Source organism: Suncus etruscus, chromosome 8 (assembly GCF_024139225.1).
Source record: "Suncus etruscus isolate mSunEtr1 chromosome 8, mSunEtr1.pri.cur, whole genome shotgun sequence".
Classification (NCBI taxonomy): domain Eukaryota; kingdom Metazoa; phylum Chordata; class Mammalia; order Eulipotyphla; family Soricidae; genus Suncus; species Suncus etruscus.
In genome coordinates, this window is record NC_064855.1 from 90562555 (window position 1) to 90589179 (window position 26625).

General features: G+C 37.4%; 1 protein-coding gene across 1 annotated transcript in view; it reads right to left on the reverse strand.

The window, feature by feature from the left end:
- Positions 1 to 26625, reverse strand: part of KLF12 (KLF transcription factor 12) — a 501377-nt gene that overhangs the window by 130230 nt on the left and 344522 nt on the right. The window contains exon 5 of the mRNA XM_049778917.1: positions 14716 to 14851. Coding sequence (XP_049634874.1) covers positions 14716 to 14851 — 136 coding nt within the window. The remainder of the gene's footprint in view (positions 1 to 14715; positions 14852 to 26625) is intronic.

Below are 26625 nucleotides of genomic sequence, written 5' to 3' on the forward strand. Positions count from 1 at the left end.
ATATGTATATAGTTATATATATGCGTACACATATATACTCATATATTATATACATCTATACATACATGTGTAGATGTATATAGAAAATATTTATTCATGTTATTTAAAAATGAGACAGCCCAGAAAGACTGATTCTAAAAATATCATGTGACCAGTTGTTAGAATAATTTTAACTAGTTAAGATGTTTCACTTTCCTTTGCAGATTGGATTTACAAATAATACAAATGATATCAGAACTGTTTAACCTAAACTTTGACAGAATTAATTTTATTTCATAATTTATAGTTTGAAATCTCCCCCATGAATATACTCTTAGAAAAATAAATCAGAAATATCCTCAAAATCTGCTGGCACTTTCACTATATGCCACCTTTACATAGTTTGGAACTTCATGTTTTGGCTTAAGAAATGTAATGGGAAAGCAGATGGGAAAATATGGCAAAAACCTCAATTTACTAACACTCCCTCTCATCTAAGCTATCCTTTTCTACCTATATTGAATTTTTCTACTTGGTGGCAGGTTCTCCATCAAAACATTGCCTTTATTTTCCCCCCTTCCAGTTGATCCATGTGAGTCAATGCATTCAATGAGGTTTAAATGCATAGGAACATGCTATAAAGGAAAATTATAGTACAACAGTCATAACTCATGAAGAGTAATGAGAAGAGAAAACGTCCAGAGCATGTGAATGAAAATAAAAGAGCTTAGATTCTGGTGAATTGAGTTAATTTCAAATATATTACACTAGAGTTTTCTATCATGTGTTCTCTTTCTTGACTGTATTAATAAATGAAAGAGTGATGAATAGTTCTGGGAACTTGTAGAGAAACTTATTAATATTTCAACATCATCACTGAGTATCTTTGTCAACACACATCAAAAATGCATGAGAAATGACTACCTATGCTCACTAGTTATATCCATTAAGAATATATATGAGAAATATAAAAGAGTATGTAAATTTTCAATGTAATTATAGACAGAACATATAATAAGAAAAAGGCTACAGAAATATCTTACACAGAAAAGTATTTCAGGCAACAGAAATCAAAGCATTACTTGCAATCCATTCAGAGTATGTTTGTGTCTACAAAATAAATTTTTTGTTCAATTTTGTTTTTTTTTGTTTTTTTTTTTTTTTTGGTTTTTGGGTCACACCCGGCAGTGCTCAGGGGTTATTCCTGGCTCCAGACTCAGAAATTGCTCCTGGCAGACACGGGGGACCATATGGGACGCCGGGATTCGAACCGATGACCTCCTGCATGAAAGGCAAACACCTTACCTCCATGCTATCTCTCCGGCCCCTCAATTTTGTTTTTAATTAACTTGTAATATTACAATTTCCAAGGTTTAGCTTGCCACTTACACAGTAGTTTAATCATCACTACAGTCACCAGCAAAGTCCCAGTGTCTCCCACCATCTCCCATTGACTCTGCCTTTTCTCTGGTACCTACTATAATTTTTATTGAATTAATTCTGTTCTTCTCCAATTCACTTGCTTTTATTATTTTATACATATTGTATTTAAAATTAAAAGTTTAACTAATAAATTACTAATCCTAATCTTAAATATAATTTAAAATAGCCATAAAAGCTGCTCTCATAAAAGTAGTACCTCTAAATTCTATTTCTGATATACTTTTAGAGTCCCTTTTGCATTTTGTATTTTGAAATCCCTTCACAATTAAAACCTTTTAAAAACATTTTTAATAAAGTTTTTTTTTATTTATTTTTGTTTTTTTTTGGGGGGGCACACCTATTTGATGCTCAGGGGTTACTCCTGGCTAAGCGCTCAGAAATTGCCCCTGGCTTGGGGGGACCATATGGGATGGCAGGGGATCGAACTGCGGTCCTTCCTTGGCTAGCCTTGCAAGGTAGACACCTTACCTCTAGCGCCACCTCTCTGGCCCCACATTTTTAATAAACTTAATTTATCTATTTTAAAACTAGTCATCTAACAACAGTAATTTTATCACACCATAATGAGGTCTGACAGTTTATAATAAAGACTCAGCTAACACAAACCTCCAAGTGGGTAGGAAGACTTAAAATGTGGTGTGGAGGGGTTAGAGAGAAAGTACAGTGAATAGGGCAGTTGCCCTGCATGTAGCTGACCCCATCTCGAGCCCCAGCATCCCATATAGTTTCCCAAGCACTGCTGAGGGTGGACTCAAAACAAAACAAAGAAAAATATTTCTTGTGTGTATATAAAGGAATAGAAGGAATCAACTAATGACAGATTCTTGACCCTGAATTACTGTACTGAAGAAACCAAGTAACAGGCTAGTGGAGAGTATGGAGTGGATGATGAGTAGGACTAGAAGCTTGGAGGTAAAATAAATGCAAGAGCCTTCGACACTATAATAAATTATTTTTTAGCATGTTTGCTAAGGAGCTGAATTGAGAGTGGGAGGGGACCTTGGGATTTTGCTGGAGGGATGCTGACACTGATGGTGCTTGTAAGTTTAAACTTTGTAAGCTTGAAACTCTATTATTACGTTGACTATAAATCATCATGCCCAAATTATAGTTTTACATGTGTTTTGTCTTTCTCTGTGGTTTATTACAAGACAATGTCACTTCAGCTGGAAATGGGGAAGCAAGATCACATTGTTTAATATAGAGCTGAGGTTCTGAAGACTTTTGGCCTACTACTTCAAATCTGAGAAAAATTATGTACCCCTTGGGAATCCACCTCCTTCAAGTGAACCAAGGGAGTGCTCTCTAATTGTACCAGAGGCTTCTTCTTCTCTTTTATCATTCCAGCCATGCCTCCCTGTAACTCACCCACCCACACACAAACACACACCTCTCATCAGTTAATATCATCCACACAGAGACGTGTCATGTAACACAAAATACTGAGAGGCACAAATCACCTCAAAGCAGCATCATCTGTTTTCACATGTGAATGTTCTTCAAGACAAAAAAAAAATCAATTGGCATGGCTTGATTTTTGCTTTGGTTAAATAATATTTAGAATAGAATATGCATAATAGCATAGATTCAGCCCTGGTTCTCTAAGAATGTGATAATGAAACAATTAGGTAGCCTCTATGGAATTCTTCTATGCAGACTCTTCTATAGCATTAAATCATTAATTGATGTCCTTTGTTGATCAATGAGTTCGTTCATTTATTCATTCTGGTGTATTCCTGTCTTGGGATCTTTGGACATGTTATTCCCTCTCCATGAAATGCCCTTCCTTGAACTATCCTTCATACTCTTTGGGCAGTTGCTAAATTGTAATTTTCTAATAGTTCTTCCACAAGTGCCTTAAATGAACCAATAAACCTCGTTTAGAGCTCCATTCTGCCTACTACCCACACCCTACTTCCCTATCTCCTTAGCACTTAACCTTTACAGAAATATGACATGTTTATTGCCCTTCCTCTGCCACACTCATGTGAATATAAGCACCAGGAGATCAATATTTCGTCTACTACATTCAAAGCTGTCCTCTTGTTTAAAAAATTCCCAGTTCAAGCCTGGGACTATCTCTGGAGATATAAGGAGCTTAAGATATATTGTGTGTCCTCTTCATGTAATTCAATATATTAAAGTAATATATATTTCATCACATATATATGTGTATATATATATACTATATGCATATAGTAGGGAGAGGAACAGAGAGGAATGAGTGAAATGGTCCAACCTATACAAACATACCCAGGATGAGATATACATATAAATATATGCATATTTAAATATATATATACATATGCATATTATAACTCAGAGTTAATCATATTATTCCTGCTTAAAATCTATTGCTGACTCCCCACTGTCTGAGAATAAATGAGTTCTTTCTGGTCAGTTTCATACCTGACTCTCCAAGCAGCTTCATTTCTCACCTCGCCTCCTCACTCATTCATGCACCGGTCATGGTGAACTTTTGCACCCTGATGACATGCCAGTGCTCTTATCCACTCCAGGCTGAGCCATGTATCTCCCTCTGCTCTCTCGGTGCAGCCTTTCAATGCTTTTATCCCACTGTGTTTTATTTAATTCATCTCATATATTTGATTCTGAGCTCTGTGGTCAATAATATGAATCATTTATCCTGCATCTCCAGCAAGCAAAACAGGCTTGGATAAACGACTTAATTATTTACCAAATGAAAACATGACTTAATCTGGCAATTCATAAAAACAATTCAAATATCAAATTATTGGCTAAACTTGATTATGCCTTTCTTAATTTAAAAAAGGCCCAACAGTGACCTACCAAAGCAGAAAGAAAGGACAGTATATGAGTGTACAATTTCCCCTGGGCTATTAAATTTCCAGGGACTGAGTTTTTCAGCAATGACTATTTTTTATTTTCTTTCTTTTGGAAGACGGTTTGCCTTGTGAAGGCTCAGCACAAAACTACAGGCTTTATCTATATCCATTCATGGTAACTCAGTAGCTTTTTCTGACTTCCTGCAAAGAAGAGCAATCTAAAACTATTTATCTCCCATAGCAAGAGAGTGAATGCCTCTTAGATTATCTAGCAGTAACTGCCCTATCAGACATGAGTCTCTTAGAACCAGATTTCTTCCTACAACTGTTTTTTTGGTAAAATACAATGTAGGTAATTCAAGTTGTTCCAAACATTCTTGGCTTCTTAAATAAAAATAGTGCTTCTTTTAATAAAGAAAAATGAAAAGCTAAAATCATTCCACATACTGAGTTCTCTGGCTTTCTCTCTAGGCAGAGTCAACTCAGGTTGATTCTCAGTAGAATAGGGCAAAGATGCAATCCAAATATTCTCAAGGCTTTTAATAAGAGATGCAAAACTATATAGCAGTCTCACTTCAACTCTTATAGCACCTTTTCCTCTTAGAGACAAAGAGAATGTGATCCTAAAAGAGAGGATCATTTTGGGGACTAGGGACAGCAAGCATAGATACTTACACTGATATACACTTGAAATCACATTTCAGCCAACAATACTTTCCTTAAATACTTTAATATCTTAATAATACTTTTCCTTAAATATTCCTGGCTCTGTGCTCAGGGATTACGCTGGTGTATCCATGTCAAGGTGGGGTCAACTATATGCAAGTTAAGTGCTTGACCCCAAATAATGAATTTTACAACTGTACCTTACCTCATTTTAGACATATTAATAATCTATGTAACATAAGAGAACACATACACTATTTGTGTGTATATGTGGGCTTTGTAAGGTCATATATTTAAAATATTTACATATATTGAATATTTACAGACACACATAAAATATTTATAGATACATCTGGATATATTTTCTTTTTTTTAAAATATCTTTATTTAAGCACCATGATTAGAAACATGTTTGTAGTTGGGTTTTATTTACAAAAAAGAATATCCCCTCTTCACCAGTACAACCTTCCCACCTCCAATGCCCTCCATCTCCCTCTTCCCCTGCCCCTGCCTTTATTTGAGACAGGTATTGGACTTCTCTCACTCATTACCATTATGATAAATTTTAGTGTAGTTATTTCTCTAACTGTACTCAGTACCTTTAGTGGTAAACTTCATATCATGAGCTGGTTCTTTAAGCCCTCATCTCTATTGTCTCTGAATGTCATTACAATAATGTCTTTTATTTATTTATTTTTATAAATTATCTTTATTTAAACACTGTGATTACAAATATAATTGTAGTTGTATGATTACAGTCATGTAAAGAACACCCCCCTTCACCAGTGCAGGATTCCCACCACCAATTTCCCGGATCTACCTACTCCCCACCCCACCCCCACCTGTACTCGAGACAGGCTTTCTTTTTCCCTCATTCATTCACATTGTTATGATAGTTTTCCGTGTAGTTATTTCTCTAATTGCACTTATCACTCTATGTGGTGAGCTTCATGTCATGAGCTGCACCTACATGGGAAGATGGGGAGAAATAAGGGTTGGGACTAAGGCAGTAAAATATTAGAAATGAGATTTGTAGGGCAGTATTAAGGTCACAATACAAGATGAATGTTATGAATATATAAAATATATGCATACAATACTATCAATAGGAAAACAAGGAGAAAAAAATTCCAGTAACTGTCCCAACATAAACCAGTCCTAGAACGGTCCGCCCTCCTCCCAAAGTGCATTCCCATTAGTGTAGGGAGAGGTAGGGGGAAAGTCTGAGGACCACTAAGAGTCCAACTGAACCCACTTCTGGCCATCTGAGCTGGCACCCAGGGAAGGCCTGGAGTCAGGGGAAAAAGACAAGGACGGCTGGGGCCTGCCAAGCCTCCCAGCACTCCCCAGGCCAGGGAGAAGGGCTCTGGTATGGGGCCTCCCCAAACCACATACCTGACAAGAGCTGGTCTCCAGAATCAAGAAGGAAATGGGAAGTCAGATGTCTGCCCACTCTCCTCCCCATGCACCTCCCCACTGGAGTATGAAGGGAGGGGGGAAGCCTGAGAACCACTAAGAGTCCACCTGAACCCACTTCTGACCATCTGAGCTGGCACACAGGGAAGGCCAGGAGTCAGGGGAAAAAGACAAGGATGGCTGGGGGCCTGCCAAGCCTCCCAGCATTCCCCAGGCCAGGGAGAAGGGCTCCGGTATGGGGCCTCCCGAAATCCCATACCTGGCAAGAGCTGGTCTCCAGAATCAAGGAGGAAACTGGAAGCCAGATGTCTGTCCGCCCTCCTCCCCATGTACCTCCCCCTGGATATATTTTCAAAGTTTTATTTTAATGGGAGCTAGTGTGAGTCTATAACTTATCGTGCTTAGGTGTTACCAAGTGGACCATATTCAGTGCTGTGAATGGAATCAGGGTTGGCCACAATCAAGTCCAACACCTTAATCTCTACTATCTTTCTTCTCTATGAACAGTCCTTTAAATAAAATGTTTAGTAAAATTGATAAATGTTAGTAAAAATATCTTATATATGAAAACATTATCTGGAATTTAGGAAAATTTAATAGTTAAAACTTATATAAAATATAAGGCTTAAGTAGAGTACTTATTGAAAAATAGCATGGTATGTTCTATAAATGTCATTATTTTCCATTCAAGATTAATATTCCCTAGACAGAAGAGATTCTACAGCTGGTAGGAATCCTGCCTTACATGCATCAAACTTGACTCAACTCTTGGCACCACACTTATGATTCCATAAGTACTTACATGGGGAAAATAACCCCAATCAATAAAAATAATATTGTCTTTTATGCTTTAAGTCCTTGATATCATTTTAAAGAAATATATCTCAATGTTTTTTTAATTTTAAACATTTATTTTTAGTGTCAAAGTCTACTGTAATATACACAATGGAAACTCTTTTCTAAGGTTACTGATGGAATTAATCAGATTATATTAAAAACTTAAATATTTTACAGAAGTTATTTTCTTATAAATTATATTCTCATAAAAATTCAAGGCTAAAATCTAATTTTAGATCATTATGATTTATATATTTTAACACCAGACCCAACAACTGGACTCTTTATTGTGGCTGTATAGTTGACAAAGTAGGATCTGAATATTAGTACTGCAAATGACAAGTCTTAGATCTTTAGGGATGGAGTTAATCTCTCTCAGTCTCAGTTTCTTTGTTTGTAGGATTAAAAACTGGTTCATAATGTAAACTAAATGGAAACTATCTGAGTTTTCATCTGCCAAAACAGGCTCCTGGTAACAATACTTTTTCTTTTTTTTTTTTTTTTTTTTTGGTTTTTGGGCCACACCTGGTAACGCTCAGGGGTTACTCCTGGCTATGCGCTCAGAAGTTGCTCCTGGCTTGGGGGACCATATGGGACGCCGGGGGATCGAACCGCGGTCCGTCCAAGGCTAGCGCAGGCAAGGCAGGCACCTTACCTCTTGCGCCACAGCCCGGCCCCAATACTTTTTCTTTTCTTTTCTTTTTCATCTCAATTACTGTTCGCTAAAAAGAAGTTAACCCAGGCTACGGAGATAGTATAATCGGCAGGGTGCTTGCCTTGCACAAAGTTAACCTGTGTTCAATAATTCTAACCCTATATACTGTCAGGGCTGAGCACTGACAGTAGTGATCCCTGAGCACAGAACCAGTAGTAATCCCTGAGCATTGCCTACTGTGGTCCCAAGACAAAAAAAAAAAAAAGCACACTAAACATATTACAAGAGGTTAGGAGGATAGATATTTGAGCCAGAGAGAGAGAGAGCACAGAGGATAGGTTGCTTACCCAGCATAAGGCTGATCACAGTTTGATCTCTGAGCCTGCCAAGGGTGATTCCTGAGTGCAGAGCGAGGAGTAACCCCTGAGCAAGCTGGGTGTGGCCCAAGAACCAAAACCAAAGCCCAAAACAACAACAAACAAAAGTGGAGAGATGTGTAATAAGTTTAGAATTAGAAAAATTAAATTAACAAAACACTAGATTTTCATTTTCCTTTGATTATTAAATGTGATTTTCTAAATTAAGAACCAAGATACTAGTAACCAAATCTGGTAGATTTTCATTTTTCTTTGATTATTAAATGTGATTTTCTAAATTAAGAACCAAGATACTAGTAACCAAATATGGAGGATCAATAGAATAACTCATTACAATGTCTATTATTTCAAAGAATTTCTAAGCGAAAACATCCTAAAGATAAGGCTTGGCTTTTACAGAAATTCATAAATTATTTTTATTTAACAAGGGTGCTTCACACAAGCAATCTCACTAAAGCAGGGGAAGGTGATAGCATGTTTTAATTAATTATAAATGACAGAAAATCAATCGAAAAACATCCTTACCATAAGCACAAACATTAGGGATGCTAGTCAAAGCAAAAAAATTACTGTTGCCACTCATATTATATTACCTTGATTCCCCTCTGATAGTTACTGTCAATCTCACAAAGGATTGAGTATTGAGATATGGGGAATCCAAGAGTTTATAAATTTGCTGGTTGGGAAGTGGCTGGCAGAGAAAAACAGTCCTATCTTCATATTCTCACCACTTCCCCCTCCTACACCCTACCCTAGCTCATGCCACTCCAAATCAAATCATAATCTAGCTCCTTTATTCTCTAGGTAAAGGCTGGTTCCTAGTTTAATAGAAACTTCTTTAGGGAGGCTTCTCTTTCAGATACTGTTATTCATTTACACTTTCATCTGAAGGTTGATTATTCTACTCTTATTAACAAATGGGAATTATGAGTGTTTGACATTAAAGAAAAAAGCAGAAAAAGGGAAACAGAAATTAGAGGCTCTGGGTAACAGAACCAAACTTTACCTATTTAAAAAATATCATTGTTTTGCCTAGGGTTAGACTTAATTATAATAATTTGCTCTAATCATGCGCCTGTACCTCTCTTTTTCTAAACACTTATTTCATAATTATGTTTGTCAAGTTGTTAAGAGTAATGACCCTATTTTACCATAGGGGGAAAATAGACCAAAACAAAACAGATGTTCCATGAATTGCTGGAAGTCGGCTTTGTCAGAGTCACTGAACGCATGGGTTCAGCCTCGATACATGAATGGAAGGAAAGGAGAGAGCTGGTCATAGGCCTCAATGTGTAGTTCTTTCAATTCACCTGAATTCACAGTTGCCAAGTAGATCAAGGTCAATCAAGGAAATTCAGGAAAGTGGTTGCAACATCACTCCAGCACCACTCAGTAGCCTCATGACAGGAATCAATATAAACTGTGGTGACTTCAGGTTGCTTCCCTAGTCACCACTGTTCTGTTATTCATTTCTTTTGGTTCATACCAGGTGTAGAGGTGCTGAGGGGATGAGGGTGGTGGCTAATCTTTGCTCTGAGCTCAGTATCACTCCAAGCAGTGAGTGCCCAAGAGACCATACTCAACAGGGATCAATGAAACATAGTACTGGCCTAAATTGCTGTACGCAGGCCCCTTTCCCTCTCCCTCGTTTCCTTTTCCCTTCTCTTCCCTTTCTTTCCTCCCTCCCTCTCTTCTCTCCCTCCCTTTATTCCCTCTCTGTCTTCCTACTTTCTTTTCTTTCCACCATTCTCCCACTCCCATTTTCTTGGGTCATACCCTAATGTTTAGTGACCCAAGTGCTAGCTTGGAATTCGAACTAAGGCCTCAGCAGATGTGAACCACATGCTACATAAGTGCCTTAACCCCTGTATGATCTCTCTGACCCTGTTTTTTTCTCTATTTCTACAAATAGTTAAATATTTGGAAGGTATGTGTATTTCAGGGGTGGGGAGAGGGTGCATTATTGGTTAATAAATTCAAACATGTCAGATGGAAACCTCTTTTAATTAGAAGTTAATAAAAGATTTTTTTTTGTTTTCTTGTTTTTGTTTGTTTGTTTGTTTCATTTTGGGCCACACCTGGTGACATTCAGGAGTTACTCCTGGCTATGCAGTCAAACATCACTCCTGGCTTGGGGGATCATATGGGATGCCAGGGGATCAAACATCGGTCTGTCCTAGTCAGCCGTGTGCAAAGCAAACCCCCTACCTCTGCACCACCACTCTGTCGCCTAAAAGATCATTTTAAAAACAAGGGCACAATACCAGATATTTCTTCAGGGGGCATTTAATACCATATCAAGCTTTATATTTTATAAATACACTACCACTAAGTTATCAAATTAAAAACCAAAATTGTAATGGTTAAAATTTAAGGCAAATCATGAACCTAACTGACTTTAGCTGAAATATTTGCCCTGTGAGTTAGAGTCTTGGTTGGTGAACTGAGATGGCTAAGGCAGGGGGAACAAAGGCACCCAGGGCACTTTAATGAGTGAGTTAAGGGCCAGCATGTATGTGTAGTGAGGTCCTGCTTCCCCTTTGACCTGCAGAAACACCAACCCATAGAAAAATTGTACTGGAAGAGCTGGTCTTAAATTCTCTACTATTCTAGTATAGTGATAAGCTCAACTCTTTTATCTACAAGAGTCTACTTTAACCTATAAGGACCTCAAACACCGCTAAATCAGCCTCTCCCCATCCCATCCTCACCTTCACTCAGGGACTCACCTTACCTTACCAACACCACCTTAGAGATAGTCATTACAGATTAGAAAAGGGGTGGAGGCCCAACTCTGGGAAAGGGTGTTGAACTTCCCCCCCAAAAATAGGTACACCCCTAAATTCATTCTATCCCTTCATTAGAGAAGGAAATAAAAACTACCAACCACAGTGGCTAGGAATGTACTCTCAGCTGTCTGTTCCTTTTTTACAGGAGTACTCTCCACATACCTGCAATAAACCCCTGTATTTGAAGATGACTGGAACATTTACATATTATTGTGATTCAACCCAAGACCCTGTTTGCATTTCTTTGGGGCTGACCTTCCATTATATTCTCTTCTTTTTTAAGATTTTACTGGGTAGTCAATCAAACAAGAATCAAGCCTGGGAATCCTTCCTAGAGCAAGATTCCCTCTTTTTACTGCAAAGTTTTCTTAGGATTTTTTTCCCTAGTATCCTGCCTCTTCTGGACATAGACCTTAGATTTCAATACTATTGTACCTGCAAACACCTTTTCAGCTCAATTTTAGGCATAGTCCATAAATGTAGGAGTGGTCAAGAGATGCTTCTTTTATAAGATCAATCAATCTGTTACTTCAACCTTTTATTATGGATGCATTATTTTATTAATCCTATTGCAGTAAATAGGAGAAGGCTGCTTTTCACTTAACAGAAGGTATCAGGCATCAAAGGAAACAAAATAAATAAAGAGAAATTAATAGTGAGACAATAATATGCATTTAGAATCGAGGTCAAAGTAAAAGCAGAAAGACAAGCTCTAAATTTAAACAGGGATTTAAACAGAGATAATTTTCAGGGATCAGAGTGATAGTACAGTGAGTACAATACCTCCCATCAACCCATATGGTTTCCCAAGCTCACCATGAATGATCTCTGAACAACAAACCAGACTAATCATTGAGTATGACCTAAACACTCCTCACTCCCCACCAATAAAAAATTTCTTCCAAATAGTATAGTGCTTGATTTACACTCTGCAAATAGTACAAATAGTATATGTGCAAACAGTACACTGCTCTTTAAGATCTCTCTTAAATATTTTGTCTGAACTAATAGTACCACAGCACTTCCCAGGGTTGACACTCACACTCTCAGTCTTGAATAATGGTTAATTAACTATTGATGGGTCCTGGCATTCTATGGCTTCCCAGGTGACAGCTCTGTATTCTTTACTAATCGTTTAATGAAAACATTCCCATGAATAATGAATCTGGCATTTCCCCCAGACACCCATGAAACCTTTGTAAGAGAAATAAAGGCAGGCATACATATAGTTATATAAAGTATGATGCCTTGACAATGTTTTCACCAAGTAAGTCACAGAGGTTACACTGAAAAAAAAAAACTAGAGTTTCTGAGGTTTCTCTTAAAATTTTACATTAAAACACATTATATTATGAGCTCATAATCGTTACAGCAAAAAACAGTTATGCTTAGAAATTTAATATCATTAGTGGCTACAGAAATCCCAAGCGGAGGAAGCATAATTTTGATGTTAGTAATCACAGTTTCAAAATTTAAATTCTGAATTAAAAGAAGCTCACCTCTATAAACATAGGCAAATATGGTCTATGGATTACAACGGTGCAAAAAAAAAACAATGTTATTAAAGTGTCCATGAGACTTATTAGTCATACAAACAACAGTCCCTGTGCTGAGCACCATGCACTGAGAGAAACACAATCATTTTACACAAGACTTAAAGCAGTTCCTCTGAGTCAGTGCTCAATGGAACATTTGCTTTAGAGACACTCAATTACTACCACCAGTTTTGCTCCTAAGTAACTGTTCATGTGTAAGAAGACATTAATAAAAAGACATTCACCGAAATCCTAGAAAAAGATCTATTACTTAAGTTGGAAGCCAAAACTCTATTATAGTATTTAATATAAGAGTTTGAATAAGTCATTATTATTCACTGAAGACACACTAGGTGTTTTCTCTTGCACAATTAAGAATAAGATGACATGGGGCCATCCGGGTTCATTCGTAAAATTCATAAGGGGTGATAACCCCCTAAAAAAGCACCAATTAGTAGCTACTAGAACGTTCTATTTTCCCACAGTTGAGGTGAAAAATTTTAACACAGTCAACATGTTGTGGTGGATTGAGGTTAAGATATTTTAGTGAGATGGGCCTACATTCCAAGATGCCTTTGAGCAAAGCCCATGGACAAGAAGAGGCCAAATGGGAAGCAATACAGTCTTTGCCTAGCCTCCTCCAGTCCACTCATCTCAAAAGATGAGAGATTTCTGGAGTTCCTAGGAAGGCAATTACCTAGTGCCCATCCCCTCCATCAGAGGAGGTTGTGCCATCCATGGGAATAAACTTTATGATTTGTTTCTCATGGTTTTGAGTTTATTTGTTAGTTTTCTGGTTTATGAGTTACACCTGCCATCACTAAGAGCCTACTTCTGATTCCGTGTTCAAGGATCACTCCTGGCATAGCTTGGGGAGCCATATGAGTGCAGGGGATCAAACGTAGGTAATCTAAGGTAAGTGCCCTACCCAAGTACTATCTCTCAAGCCCCCCCCAATTTTTTGTTTGTTTTATATTTGTTTTTGTTTTTAGCACAAGGGCAATATCTATTAAAGTATGAAAAGCCATGAAGTTCCTGGGATTGAGGCTGGGGCCTCTTGCATGTTCTATGACCTTTTCGTATCCCCTGGCTTAGTGACTTGCTATTGATACATAGGTACTACACTGCACACTCTTAATAGTCCTGCAAATATCTGATTTTCTTACTGTGAATGAAGAAACAGACGAATGGTTAAGTAACTTTTCATAAGTCATAACTATAAAGACTGATGTGAATTCAATTCTAGATCTTTCAGACTCCAAATTTTATTTTAGAACCATTATGTCCTGTTTCCACTACTCTATCGTATATGTAACATAAGTATACTGAATATTTATGTAACATTGAGAATATATTATTCACTGAATAATATAAGATAATATATGCTTCAAATTTTAAAATGCTACACTAGTATTTTTTATTCCAATGTTTAATTCACAGAACAGATTTAGTACTTGGTATTTGAGAAAAAGAAATCTATGTGAATTAAGATCACTAGAAGTAAACCGTGGATATATATATATATATATATATATATATATATATATATATATATATATATATATATATATATATCAAAACAATGAATACTTAACCCTTACCTTTTAAAGGTATTATTACAAATATTACAGAGATCAAATTATATCTATTGGCCTGTAGGTTTAATTCTAGATATAAAAAATTGACAATGGCAGTTATGTTTAATAAAGGCATAAATCTAACCCTATGAGGCTGTTTAATAAAGATCTTTTTGAAAAACCATATGTTATTTTGATCATTCAAAGTGGTAATATATTATTTTCCAAATAATACAAATATAAATGTATTTTGCAATGTCCTTATGGTACAAGACAATAAGATACTTGCCTGATTTTACTTATCTTGATGATTATCTTTGAATGATAATAATGACCATGGCATAGAGGTAGTCGAAAAAGAACAAAATATATATGTAGATAATTTTCATAATTAAGACAGAGGGGCAGGAGGTTTTGAAAGATATACACAGCACTCTTATTTCTAATCAAAGAACAAATTTCCAGCTTTCCCAGCTTTCCCCTGCTCTCCTCCCCAGGCTGAATGGAAAGGAGCTGGCAAGTGAGCCCATGCCAAGGTGGAATGACAGGTCTGGGGAACAGGAGAGGCTGCTGTTTCCATTATCCATCCAACACCTTGGTAATTCTTATTTCATCCTGAGAAGGTGATACTTACTCTTGCACTGCTCTGGCTATGGAAAGGGCCGTAGATCCAGTTTCATTAACGCTATCTAAGGTCACATTTGGCAGGTCATCATCATCACTGTCACTTTTACTTTGTCTGGGAGATAGGCCTCGGGGGTCCATTTGTGCTGGGAAGAAAAGGCATATATAATGAATTAAAATTAGTGTGCAGCAAGTTAACCTTGTCCTGGACCAACATCAAGCATGGGGCTGTCTCTCCTGTGTCTATGACACCCCTGGAATTCTCTCGAAATCCTGGGTGTTAGTGAAAGTGATGCATTAAGTCCACTGAGTCCACTGACTCTTTTCCCTTATTCCTTTGATTTACAAACCTTCATCAACTCTCAATGGTTTCAGGCTAAGGGAACAGACTATTAACCACATAATCTACAATATTACCAACTCCTGAGTGCTCGCTCAGAAGCTGATTAGGTGGCTCCTGGGTTGCTGTTCAACCCTCTGGCTTCACCTTCTTGCTTCTGCTGCCATCGTTCTGACCATTTCACTGTTCATTAGTACTTTCCCTGGAAGGTACAGCACATGAGGTGGGGAGGCGATTTTATTTGTCTGCAGCTCTCATAAGAACGAGGGTTAATTTTTCTGCTCCTGAGAATCACTGACTCACAGTTCATTACTACTGTGAGTGGACATCTGAGGACAGAAAATGAGAGAAATAGTAACATTTTAAATATGTGTATATAAGTTCTAAGTAGTGAAATTTAGCCCCATCCTAATTTGATTCTTTTAAAATCATTTCCAGATTTGCTTCTCTTCTCACGATGAACTTAAGCAAGAACAGACGAGTGGTTTGACCTCTATTGGCTGGACTATTAGATCTTATAAAAATTGCCAATATTTAATACCCTGGTGCATATTTAAAAAATTACATTTCATTGCCTTTTCATTTATATATAGTTTATTAATCATTGCCGAGGATTTCTCTAAGCCCCTAAGAACAAAAGCAAGTTCTAAATGAAAAGTATTCCAACTAGCTATACAATTGCATTTTTAACGTGAAATCAACCCCAACCACTTCCAATCCAATTACTGTTACTCAAACCTATATATGTAGGACTTCTAAAACTACCAGAGCTTGAAAAGAAAAGCAAAATGTGCTTCAAATCACATTTACAATGATATTCAAGTCTACTGGTATTTTCAGTATTTTTTTTTTTGGTATTTTAGTTTGGTTTTGTCTTTAATGTGTATTAGGTGAGGCCAACTCACCATTTTGAGTCATTAAAAGACAAAAAGCATTTCTTGTGCTCTAACTTAACATTTTTTTTATTTTTTATTTTTTTGTTTTTGGGCCACACCCGGCGGTGCTCAGGGGTTACTCCTGGCTGTCTGCTCAGAAATAGCTCCTGGCAGGCACGGGGGACCATATGGGACACGGGGATTCGAACCAACCACCTTTGGTCCTGGATCAGCTGCTTGCAAGGCAAACACCGCTGTGCTATCTCTCCGGGCCTAACTTAACATTTATAAGGCAGAAAAGTAAGTTCCAATGCATTCTTAGTGAAACTGATTACAGAGGAACATTGATTTATTAAACCTGGTAAACCAGTGTCTGGAACACATATTCTGAGTATAAGTAGAAACATATTCAGTGTAGTTTGGAAAATGGAAGTGGCTGTTGGGTAAAAGTTAGTTAAATGAAAGAGAGCATTATGAAAATCATCTAAAGCAGTGGCTCTTAAGGGTAACATAGCTCCTTCTCAGAGATAATTTGATCTGTCACATCTTGTGAGAAGAGAGATGTTACTGACCAGTTAGGGAAGCAGAAAGCAAGGAAGCTACTTACAAGACACTGAATGGTTAGAGCCCAAAACAAGGGAGGAATTAACCTAAAAGATCCACAGTACAAAGGCTGAGAAACTTGGATCTCAAGATTTAAGAGCTTGGACATATAATTAGACAAATATACTAGTTTCGATGTCACTAGTAGAAAATTTAATCATATATTGGCTGATCCATAATTCCTGCCTCAGTCTATAAATAAAACAAGTTACCAGTATGACTCAGCATTTACCCTCACCAAATACAAAACTGACTTCCTTGAGTGCCAGGAACTAAGCAGTGAAACTCAAGAGTTTTGTGTTTTCTTTGGTTTTCCACATAGGAGGAAAAGTAAAACGATTTGCATGTGATATCAGGGAAGACTCCTCAGTAGACTAAGAGAGATGTTAGAGAAATTCTATTTTTTTTAATAATTGAGGAGTATGATACATCAGGGGTCATATATGGGTGGGGCTCAGGGATCACTCCTGGAGGAGACGGAAGACAATCTGAGGTACCTGGGTTCAAACCCAGATTGGCTGAAAACAAAGTAAGCACCCTAGCTGCTATACTATCTCTCCAGTGTTCCTACACTTAATTTTTCCTTGGGGGCTTCCCTTGAAATACTCAGGACCACTACCAGCAAGATACTCAGCCAACTGAGCTGGTAGGTTCCATACTTGATTCTACTAAGGCATCACAGCTTGGAGCCAATGGAACAGGAAGTCAAGAGGGTTACCTAAGTCTGGGGTGCTTAAGAATCTCCCAGGTTTTACTCACAGGTAACTGTGTGTGTAGCAGGGAAGGCTGTGGTGACAACATAAGATTGATCTATGTATGTCACATAAGCAATGCATATAACCTACCCTTTGGGCTATTCCCTGACCCTAGCAAGTTCTTTGTAGAGAAAAGCAACCAGTTACTCAAATATCTGATTTTTGAGAGCCATCCCAAGGTACTGGAAACATTATTACTTAAGTTTTATTATTGTTTTTTAGACATAGAAACTGGCTCAGTTAATTTATTAATTAGAATGTCCTGCTTACAGATTGGAAGGCAAACCTGAGTAAACAGCTAAGCATTCAAGAAGCACATGCTTCAGGGATAATAAAGCTCTGTGAGCAAGAAATAGAGTATTTTTGAAGGAATAATCTTGTACTAGACTGATTCATTTAATAGTCATTCACTGTGAGCAAAACATGCCAAGAAAATCAGTACTGGATCTATCTAGGCTTCCAGATCACACATTGTGTAATGTTACTTATGTCAACAATTTTAGATCTAAAGTTGTTGAAACATCATGCAGTCCTTTGCCAAGATTTCACAAACAGCTCAAGAAAAGAGAATATTATGGTAGTCTCATGTAGTCAAAACTAGCAGCTAACCATTGCCACTCAAGGAGGAGACACCACCAAACAATCTGGTGTATAAAGACAAAATGTAGTTGGTTGAAAGATTCCAAATAACAGGCACCAGTGTTGATTCTCTGAATTATGCTTATATTTTAAGGGAGTTTAAATTATGTTAAGTATGATATTTTTTTGATGTACTTTTTCAGGAAGATCAAAATTGAGACTTTCTTTCCAATATTTTCGATAAATATTATGAAATACATCTGCCACCGGCAGGCTGGGGAGCTCATTTTATCCATACATTCAGCTATGCTGAGGAAGTAATTAGAAAAGCTTTCGAAAATCTGCATTGCTGATTAGGTCAGATGATTAGTTTATTTACATACTTGCATAATTCCACTCTATTTTTATTAAATGTGTGTTAGGGACATCTAGCCCAGTTAACCTCCATTAGTCTTTGAGATTTTTCAACCCACTTAAGAACAACTTATTCTCTGGGGTATCGATTCAAAGCAATATGAAGCCATATATATATAGTGGACCTCAAAATATAACTAATTCCAGAAGTAAGGAAGCAACAGATGATATGCATCTCCTATGTTATTTTTACATATAAAAAAGGCAACCACATTGTAGCAGGACAGCCCCTGAAGAGGTTGACTGATGGAGGGATGGAGAATGAGGCCCTTTTCTTCCAGCTCGGAGCACGTGTCTGCCACCCTGTCTAGCCCACGGTTCTGAGGTGAAACGGCGGGTAAACAGCTCGCAGACAGTCAGGCTCGTGGAAATATTTGCTTTATTCGGATGGACAAAACTGAAGTCCAAAGACTCAGCTTCAGTTCCAGCCAGCAAAAAAGCCCCCGCCTTCCACAGACCCTTGCTCTTATAGTCCAGAGTCAGGTCCCACCCAATGGTGGGATCAGATACCAACCAATGGTGGAAGCAGAATCAGGTCCTACCCTAGGGTGGGGGCAGAATGCCAGGTCACACCCTAGGGTAGGGCACAGATTAGGGTGAGCAACATAGTAATCCCCCAAAATATTTACATACACAACACACATCTACTCATCCATGTAGAGGTGCCAATCCTCAGAATTGAATATACCAGAATAAAATGTGAGTTTTGTATCTTTTGACAAAATTCCTGAGAAACTCATTGTAGAACCTAATGGCTGAAGGGTGAACTAATTGACTAAAATCTTGCCTATGGTAACTTGCTACTTTAAAAATCTACCCTCTCCCCATGAAATTGGATAGATAATAATTAGAAAACATTCACTCTTGCCAGTACTGGTTCAATCCCAGCACTAAATACGATTGCTCAAGTACCACAAAAAGTAAGCTCTGAGCACAGAGGCAGCAGAGTGGCTCTAGCACAGTGGCTCTAAAATCAATGTCAACCACAAAACCAAAAACTCTCCCCCAGCTCTGGGGGCTAGAGGGATAGTATAAAAGTTATGAAGTTTGCCTTGCAAATCTGGTACCATCACTGGCACTACAGATGGGAATATGATTTTCTGAGCAACTTTAGGAGTGATTTCTGAGCACAGAGCCAGGATTATAGCCAAGTACTTTTGGTTGCAGCTCAAAATTATAAAAAAAAAAATAAATATAAGCTCTCCCAATTATGCTGCTTACAACACACTAGGACTCTTGCCTTTAAGGCTTGAAATAGCTAAAGGGGATTGTTTAAAGGTGACAGAAGCAGAGACTTGAACAAGTGGCACACTGTGTTGTTTCTCTCTCTTGCTGGTTTTGGGATCCACCATGAGAAGCTAACCAGGAAAGCCTCAGAGTCATGCTGTTCAGCAGGCTGCAAAGTCATGCTGATGTAGGCAGGAATTCAGGAATACCAGTCACCTTCCTGGCCCCATAAGTGACACCAGAAGAATCAGCATGAAAACTTCCTGGATAAAATTATCTCAAATGTTCAGGTCATAGAATCCTAAGAAATAAACTGCTCTTGGCCTAGAGAAATATTACAGCAGGTAACATGTTTGTCTTGAAGTATTGGGAAAGGTTTGATTGGCCCCCAATATGGTCCATCAGCACTGCCAGGAGTGATCCCTCAGCAGAGCCAGGGGTAAAGCTGAGGTACAGACAGTGTTAGTCCCAATCCCACCACATCTCCAAAAAAGAAATGAATTGCTCTTTTAGTGTACCAAGGATAATATACAGATTATGGCAGTTGACTTGCATCTTGTCTAATTTGCTTTGAATCTCTGGAGCTATATATGGTCCCTCTCAAGTACTGCCACGGTTCACTCCTGAGCACAAATCCAGGAATAGCCCTGAGCTCCATCATGTATGGTTAACCCAAACCCCTCAATGAAATAAATTACTCTTTTAATCTGCTTAATTTGGGAGAGAGGCTATGCAGCAATATAAAACCAAATGTGGCTTGCTCGCCTGGAGAGTTTATTTTTCAAGCTGGTGATATGACTCACTAGTAATCTGATTAGTTAGCCTATCAAAATCTTCCCTATTCCCCCAGAGGAACACTAGTGTTCAGTTTCAGAAAAAATAAAGTTGACTTCTAACACACACACACACACACACACACACACACACACACACGAACTAAAACCCATACCCATCGTTGATGCTACTGACTATTTTATCCCAAGTACTGACAATGCATTTTCAGACATTTGAACTGTGAAGACATCATCATTCAATGCTCCGAGTGAAGCAGGAAATTTTCCAGAAAAAAGAGGCCATGTAGTTGGAGAACTGCTCAGCCAAGCACAGCCTGGCTCAACCTCCCTCTAAGTTTGGAGATGATAGGAGGCTTCGGGGGGAGAATTTGATACCTAAAGCTCTCTCTGGCATATTTTCTTTACTTTCTTTAATCTGAAAAATTCTACCTTTAATCTTTTCTTTCACATAACAATGGCCAGACACACATCTTCATTCTGGCATCACTGCTCATTCTCACCATTCCTCGATCACAGTTAAGTTGCTTGGGGGGTATTGGTAGGGGGTGGCTTAAGTAGCAAAAACCTAGCAGATTTGTGAATCTGATTCCAAGATTCAGCATCTCATGCTCTCTCCCTCCCAACATATACCAAGTGCAGCCCTAGGATAGGCCCTAAACACTGTCACCTGAGCACTAAGTCTTCAGGTCCACACCACTGGGAGACCCCAATCCTCCAAATATACTGATGGTGCCCCTATTTAAAAAATAAAAAAGAAAGGATTAAAGGCTCTAATAACATTTAAAAATCAACTGAACAACTTAGCTATTATTCTTCAAGGAAACAAGTGTCCCATGAGCTAACAGTACAAAACTGTGCATCATATGCACCAAGCTAGGTCTTTGCACTACAATGATGGGTAGGTGTTCTCCAAGCTTCTCCATCCATCCAACAGAACTGGAGGGTCAGGTGATCAAGACTAGAGCTGCTGCTTCTACCAAAACTAAAGAGAAGTGGGAGAAAGGATGGGAGAACATATAGCATCAGAGTCCAGCACAATCTACAAGAGCCAAAGTGAAGGAGAAGGAATGGTGGGAAAAGGAGAAAAAGTAAAGAGGGTAAGGAAAGAAAAGGGAAAGGAAGGGAAGGGAGTAAAAGGCAGAGAAAGGGAGGAGAATGGAGAAAAGCTGCACATAGATCAGGCCATTAAAATTCAAAGTTGGGGCAGGAGCAGTAGAAAAGCGGTAGGGCCTTTGCCTTACATGTGGTCGATCCAGGATGGACATTGATTTGATCCCCAGTTCCCATATCGTCCCCCAAGTCAGGAGTGATTTCTGCGCACATATCTAGGAGTAACTCCTGAGTGTTAGTGGGTGTGTCCCCCAAACAAAAGCAAAAACAAAAAACTCAAAGTTATTATTTCTTTTTTTCTTTTTTTTTATGGCTGAAACTAAGTCATATATTTCTTTCTTTTTTTTGTATTTTATAAAATCTTTACTTAAGCACCATAATTACAAGCATGACTGTAGTTGGGTTTCAGTCATAAACAGAAAGTTATAATTTCTTACGGCTATGAAGCCCCAGTTTTGATAATATATTTCTACAACTGCTCTGCTAACCTCATTGGTTTTAGAATATCGGTTGTTCAAATAAATGCTAGATGTTTTTCAAGACTAACAAGTCATGATGAGAGAAAAACTCATGAGTAAATAGACTGGTCTCCAAGAATGGTAAAGTTCAAGACGAGAAGTAGACTACTGGGGTCCCTTCTGCTTACTGCTGTTAAACTTGCTCTACTTCTCACTTTTCTTTTACTTTTGCCCCTGCTAATGAGACTGTTTGGCTTTGCAGAGAAGCAGCAGTGATTGTCTACATAACCCAAATGAAGATTTAAGAACACAATCAATTATGTAAATCGTGGGATGCTGGTACAGTGCAGCTCTAAAATGCACTTTATTCACTTTTCCCGCCAATTCCTATCTGCAAACTTGACAGTATAATGGCTTCAGCTCCCATTATGTTAAAAAATAATCTCATAATAATCTGTGCAAAGCTCTTATGCAAGGTCCACTTCTCAGCTGCAATGACCTTAAACTGCTCCAGAGCTTTCTGGACTCCTAGTTGTCTTTTCTTCCCTCTTACATGCCTGGCCTCATTGTAAAATTCTCCTTTACCCTCTTTTGTCTATTAAGCTTTACCAAGGCCTCTGAGCCTTGCCACCTGTTTTTGTAAATAAAGTTTTATTCTGTCATCCTCATTTATTTTGTCTGGCTGTTTTAGTTGCTAAAATGGGAAGGTTGAGAGGCTTCACCAAAACCATATGGCTTGCCATAAACTAGCATCTGGCCCTTTAGAGGAAGCAGTTTCTGGCTGTCATATATTATTTAATTCACTTGCATCGTTTTCCCTCTTAACTTCTCCATCTTCTTTCTGCATACAACTAAAGGCTGGTTTTCTCCTTAATTTACCTTGACCTTCAAACATCTTTCTGCCTCTTTCTACTGGTAAGTTTGGTAGTCTTCCCACACAGTTCCACATATCTACCACTTCGGTTACTATTTTAGAATTGAATAGCAACTCCAAGTCTTTACCTCTCACCTCACCCTGAAAACCAACTTCACATTTGCAGCATTTTATCCCATCCGAGGAATAAAAAGTCTTTTTCAGAGTAGGGTTCATTTTTTTGCAAGTTCTATTTGTTTTTTTTTCTCACTTTTTGAGTTACTCAGGTTCAAAACTCATTTCTTTTGTCATTCTCATTAAATCACTTGCTAATTTCTATTGTATTTATCTCAGAAAGTTTCAGCCTTCCTATATATTGATACTGTTTTTCGATGAGTTTCCTAAAAGTACAGCTGCTTACATTGTCTCATATAGAATTTCTCTGTAACAGAATAAATGAGAAACTTTCCTCAAGACATTTGAACTCTGGTGCCCACAGCCCCTTCATTAAACTGGCTAATCTTTTCCACATACAAATTAGTAGTAAAAAAAAAAAATCTACCCTCCCTGTAAAAGACTTTTTATTTTCCAATAAAATGCAATGCTTTCTGTTTCTAAAAATACACCTTTGTTTTAGATACTTTATTTATTTATTTATTTATTTATTGGTTTTTGGGTCACACCTGGTGGTGCTCAGGGGTTATTCCTGGCTATCTGCTCAGAAATAGCTCCTGGCAGGCACGGGGGACCATATGGGACACCGGGATTCGAACCAACCACCTTTGGTCCTGGATCGGCTGCTTGCATGGCAAACGCCGCTGTGCTATCTCTCCGGGCCCTGTTTTAGATACATTTATATGATTCTCATTTTTCATTTTGTATTACACAAGACTTAAATATTATATATCAGCCTTACATAGTAATATTAAGCATCCATTTCTTTTATTCCCTTATTATCCTGCTTCTTATTTGAGACACCACAAACTCTATTCCATCAGTAAAATATAGTATTTTCTGATGAAGATGATGGTGATGAATAAAAATCTCTACTTAAGCTCAGTTTTTTTTTCATTTGGCAAAGGACTCTGTAATACAATAATAAAAGTGTCCATTTCACAATTTATTTAAAAATTATATCTGGTTTGTAGTCAAATATTAATGTTTGTGGGGAAAAGTCACAGTTGTTAAATTATGATTACTCAGTAAAGTACTAGAAAATTACAATTCTGGCTTGAAATGATAAAATTAGCTTGAAACCATGAGATGGCCTGGGAATAAAACTGCTTATGTTTATTCCCTTTAAGAATAAATTACATTAAAAGGTTTTTCTTACAAGAAATCATTTAAAATACTTTGGCATACCAATCACTTCTATAATTTGAATAAGTGCTTAGAAATGTTAGCGAAAGGATGTACTCCTTTAAAAATCCAACTAAAAATAAGCATAAGTTAAGCGAATCACAATAATCATTATTATTTTATTTTTTCAAATAACCTATAATTGCCTTTTTCTTTTTCCTTTAGTTTTGTTATGAGCTATACATATCCAGTGATACTCAGGGGTTACTCTTAACGCTGAACTCAGGAATTAGTCCTGGTGTACTTGGGGACCATATGGGATGCTAGAGATTGAATCCAGATTGACCACAGGCAAGGTAAACTTTTTTTGCCCACTGTACTATTGCTACCTAAAACTACCTTTAATATTTGTAAAAAGGAAATGAATTTAGGATGTATAGTTATGTTCACTGAAAGACTATTTTAGAGCATGACAATCTTTCTTCCATGTGCTTTATTTTCTGATTTTTGGTCACAGTTAGCTGTGCTCAAGACTTCATCTTGACAAGGGCTCAAGGCTCAATCATACATAGTGCTGGAGATTTAACCAGATTAGCTGTGTGCAGAACAAGCATTTATTCAGCTTTAATAAAGCTCTGGCCCCAACAAAGTGTTTTGTGATTAAAAGAATTCTTAGTTTTTTTTTTCATTAATTGCATGAACTTACATTATGCTATTATATAACTTCTCAATTCACTCAAAAGGCCTGACTCAGGAGCACTGTGAGATACAACTATACTATTTCTGTTCAGCTGCCTTTGGTCAACTTATGTTCAAAACCCAAGCCAACCATCTCCAACTGAGTTATTCAGAATTAAAGTCATTCTAGTCGAAGATCACTTAAAATATTTAAGATATAGTCATATGGAGAATACAATAAATAAAATAAACAAATCCATCATTTGTACTGCACTGGAAAGATACTTTTAGGCTTTAAACCATGGCCTATAGGAATGCAATTTTGGTGGTTTTGTTCTATCAGTGTTTTCTGGTTTGTAGGCTGAGAAAATCTGAATCTCCCTAGGAAAAAGACTGATAAAGCTGGAGTATACTTAGTAAAATACTATCACCCATCAGGACAAATGAAACCATGAAATTTCCCTATACATGATGGACATGGAAACTATTATGCTGAGTGAAATAAGTCAGAGGGAGAAAGATATACACAGAATAGTCTCACTAATCTGTGGTATTTAAGAAAAATAAAAGACATTATTACAATAACACCCAGAGACAATAGAGATGAGGACTAGAAGGACTGGCCTATGATATGAAGATTACTACAAATAGTGGTGAGTTCAGTTAAAGAAATCATTACACTGACAATTATCATGATAATGAAGTGAGGGAAGTAAAATGTCTATTTCGAATATAGGCAGCAGGTTGGGGATATATGGGAAGCGTTTTGGTGGTGGAATTTTGCTCTGGTGAAGAGGCTGCTTTATTTTTTTATAACTGATATCCAACTATAAACATGTTTGTAATCATGATGCTTAAATATATTATATATATATATAAAAGATGAAGTGTACTTCAGGGCACAAGTTCCTTTACAGACAAGATGGTTCCTTAAAGGATATAATCTGCCATCTTCCAATCTGCTGGCTTGTTGCCACAAAATTATTATTATTATTATTATTACTACTACTACTACTACTACTACTACTACTACTACTACTACTATCATCATGATCAGTATGATTTTTATTATTATTATTTTGTGTTTGGGGCCAAAAAAAGGAGATTCTTGGGACTTATTCCTGTCTCCAAACAGAAATCACTCCTAGCTAGGCTTGGGGGACCATACGGGGAGTTCAAGATTGAACCTGGGTCAGCTGCATGCAGGGCAAGACCTACCCACTCTTTTGTTGTCCAAGCCCCAATAAATCTTCTTAACTGTCACAACAAACAAATGACTAGATTTTGCTACATCAGAACTCTAAGTGCCATGTAAAAATGCATAGCCTAGGTACTTTAAATACGAGGAGAATAATTTAATCTTGCACTTGATACTTGCTTCTATAATATCTATAGTCATATAATTATTTGGCATAAAGATGATTTACCAGGTAAACTCTTTGACAGAGTTTCCAAGTAAAATAAAAACGTTAAGACTAAAATAGCTATAATGGGTCATCATAGCCAATTATCCTTGATGTAAAAGATAAAATATAAACACCATATAGTGTATAATTTAGTATTAACTCTCTTATAACTTGTGAGTAAAAGTGACTAAAAGATATAGCTTTCTGTAACATCATTTTAAAGAAATTTCAAACATCCACTTAATAAGCACCTTATTTATCTTCTCAAAAGATTTTTAAGAAACTTGCCAATTACTGCAATTCCTTTAGATTATTAAAAAGTGAGCTTCATAGAGTCTGGGCCTACTAGTTTTGTCTTCTCTCTCATTTCTCTCTTCTTTGGGGTTACATTGTACTCTTTGTTATTTCTAGGATATTGTATTTTGTTTGTTTGTTTTCTTCCCTACTTTATTCTAGTATATAATTCAAGTAATACTTTCCTTTGATAAATACTCTTCTGAAGTCACAACTACTCCCCAACCCTCTGAGC